The following is a 2,516-nucleotide window of genomic DNA, read 5'->3' as shown; positions in this document are numbered from 1 at the left end:
CGGGAACGTAAGCTAAGGTGGGCATCGTGCGGGGGCTGTCCCCAGAGCCAGGCGTGTTGGGGAGCAGAGGGTGTGAGCGGGGCCGGTGGATCTCGTCCTGCAGGAATGGGGCTGAGCCTGCGGAAGAGACTCGCTCCTCGCTTGTCGCCTCCTGACTCCCCTCTCCTGTGATGCTTGGCGGAGAAAACAGGTTTATAACTCTCGAACAGATGGTCCTGCGTGGTGACTAAAGAACGGTTCACTGCCTGTCTCGGGCCGCCTGTGATGCCTGTCTGGGCGGAAGGGGGCTCGGCTGATCCTCGCTGATGCCAGCCCCTCGGAAGTTAAGCGGTGGCTTGGCCCCTTCCTGGGTAGCCATGGTTTGCAGGCTGCGCCACCACAACATGGGTAGTTCAGGGACACCAGAGGGGGCAGATCTTGCCAGATGCTTTCCAGCCTCTGTACGGCATGGTTTCTCCTGGCTGTGACCGTCCCAGCAGCTACGCCCACAGGGGGGCTTGTGCAAGGGGGCTAATTTGGTCCCGCTGTCCTTGTGAGGCATCTGCCCATCCTCAGAAGATGCTGCTGCCGAGGAGTAGCCCCCAGTGCGCTCGCTGCCTCCCGCGGTGCCCGGCGCAGCAGCTGAGCAGGCAGGGTTTTGAGGGTGTTGTGAGATAGCCCTGGGAGGCCTGGCTGGAGCAGGCAGCTGCTTCGCTGCCCGGACTGTCGGCCGGGAGCGTCTGCGGTGGGCTGGGGGCATACGGCCCTGGCCCCGCGAGCGTGACTCGCTGGGAAAGTGCTTTCCCACGAGCGTGGCTCTCACAGGTATCCAAACTTCCCAACTCTCTGCTCTCCCCAAGGCTGACTCCTTTCTACTCATCAGCCAGCCTGGCAGAGGTAACGAAGCGTAATTAACTGCTCCCTTTACACATCCATTTGGCTCGGCGGGAGGGTTTGTTAAAGGGATTTCTAGAGAAGCTAGTGATCGCAGCGACTGCTCCAGCCCAGTGCAGGGAGCCGGGACCCAGGGAAGGGAGCATGGGCAGGACCTGGTTCGATGCCCCTCCAGTGCTTTTAGCCCCAGAGAGCGCAGCTGCAGCCGCCTGGGACCCCGGCTCCCAGACAGATGTGCTGGGTTTGGGCTCACAGCATGATCTTGGCAGGGAGGAGCTGGTCCATCAGCCTCCCAGTAAAATAATCACCACCAGCCAGAGCAGCCCTGTGCTCGTCCCCACTGTCCGGGGGTGCCCCTGCTCACACAGGACCCCAGAGGGTGGCTGGTGCAGACACAACTGATCTCGGCCGTTTAGTCTTGCGGCGAGCCTGGTGGCAGAGAGAAAGACCCTCTTTGTGCATCTGGGGTGCTGTGACCACAGGGTCTGCAAATCGGGGTCTCCCTTGCTGGCATATAGAGGGGTGTTCCTGTGAGGGAGGCATAGGACCATGCAGGGAGGTGCTGTGGGGTCTTAGCCTGGGGTTTTAGGTGGCAGAGGGGTGGTGTGACAGACTCCTTTGCTGCATGGTGGCTGCTTCTGGAGCACCTGGCATGTTGCAGCATGGACTGGGAGTGTTGAGCCCTGGGGACAGGGATGCTCTGGGGAGCACGTTGGCAGGGTCGGGAGAAAGCAGGTCCGAATTAACGCTGTCTGTCCTCTTTTCTGCATCTGCCTGGAACTGAAACAGGAGCGGCAGAAAAAAGCCAGGTTGCCCGAGAGCAGTGACGGCTCCAAGGACTCGGACAGCTCTGCGGGGCGCCGGGGCAGTGCCAGCCGGAAGCACGGACGATGGGCTGGACCGCCCGGGGGCGCTGGTGTCCAAGGTGGTGAGAGCCGTCACGGCGAGACACAAACCGGGATGGAGGCTGCCGGCTGCGCCGGACTCCTCCAGCCGGAGGAACCTGACGGAGCTGCGCGGGGAGGCCCAGCTGGCCGTCTTCCAGCAGGGCGACACGGGCAGCGTGGAGGGGGCTCCCCAGCCCACCGAGAACAGCTTCACCCCCAAGTGCGAAATCACGGGCAAAGACGCCCTCTCAGCGCTGGCCCGGGCCAGCAGCAAGCAGTGCCAACAGGAGATCGCCAACGTGGTGTGTCTGCACCGGGCAGGCAGCCTCATGCCCCAGTCTGTGCCTCGCCACTGCCAGCTCTCGGGTGAGTCCTGCTGGGGTGCTCCCGGTCACCCTTGGGCATCGGGAATATCCCAGCCAGGCGCGTGGGCCACCTTCCTTACGTCACCAAACTGTCCCACCTGGCAAAAAGCAGCCTCAATCTGTCACCGATGCCCAGATTACCACTGCCTCTGTAATCCAGCCAAAGCTGTGCCAGCCTCCTTAAGCTGGGCTGTTCATCCCAACCTGTGGTGCCTGCAGAGGTCAGGGCCAGGCCCAGCTGCATCTTCTGTTTTGAGGGGTCAGAGAAGGCGCCCCCCCCCCCCCTTTCCCAACGCGGCCCTGTCAATTTAACGCAAGGGGCTGCGTGTGCCACCATGCCCTGGCGCTGCAGTGTGATGGGGCTTGCCCGAGGCGGAGCTCTGCCGTGCTG

At 62.9% G+C, this 2,516-nt stretch overlaps 1 protein-coding gene across 1 annotated transcript in view; it reads left to right on the top strand.

Annotated features, from left to right (window-relative positions):
* Window positions 1-2,516, top strand: part of XYLT2 (xylosyltransferase II) — a 28,005-nt gene that overhangs the window by 11,426 nt on the left and 14,063 nt on the right. Inside the window, 2 exon segments of the mRNA XM_009323807.1 lie at window positions 1,663-1,766; window positions 1,768-2,161. Of these exon segments, the coding sequence (XP_009322082.1) occupies window positions 1,663-1,766; window positions 1,768-2,161 (498 nt within the window).

The sequence above is a fragment of the Pygoscelis adeliae genome, unplaced genomic scaffold, assembly GCF_000699105.1.
Source record: "Pygoscelis adeliae isolate BGI_AS28 unplaced genomic scaffold, ASM69910v1 Scaffold75, whole genome shotgun sequence".
NCBI lineage: Eukaryota > Metazoa > Chordata > Aves > Sphenisciformes > Spheniscidae > Pygoscelis > Pygoscelis adeliae.
The sequence above is the reverse complement of the archived record's forward strand: the minus strand, read 5'-3'. Positions and strand labels throughout refer to the sequence as shown.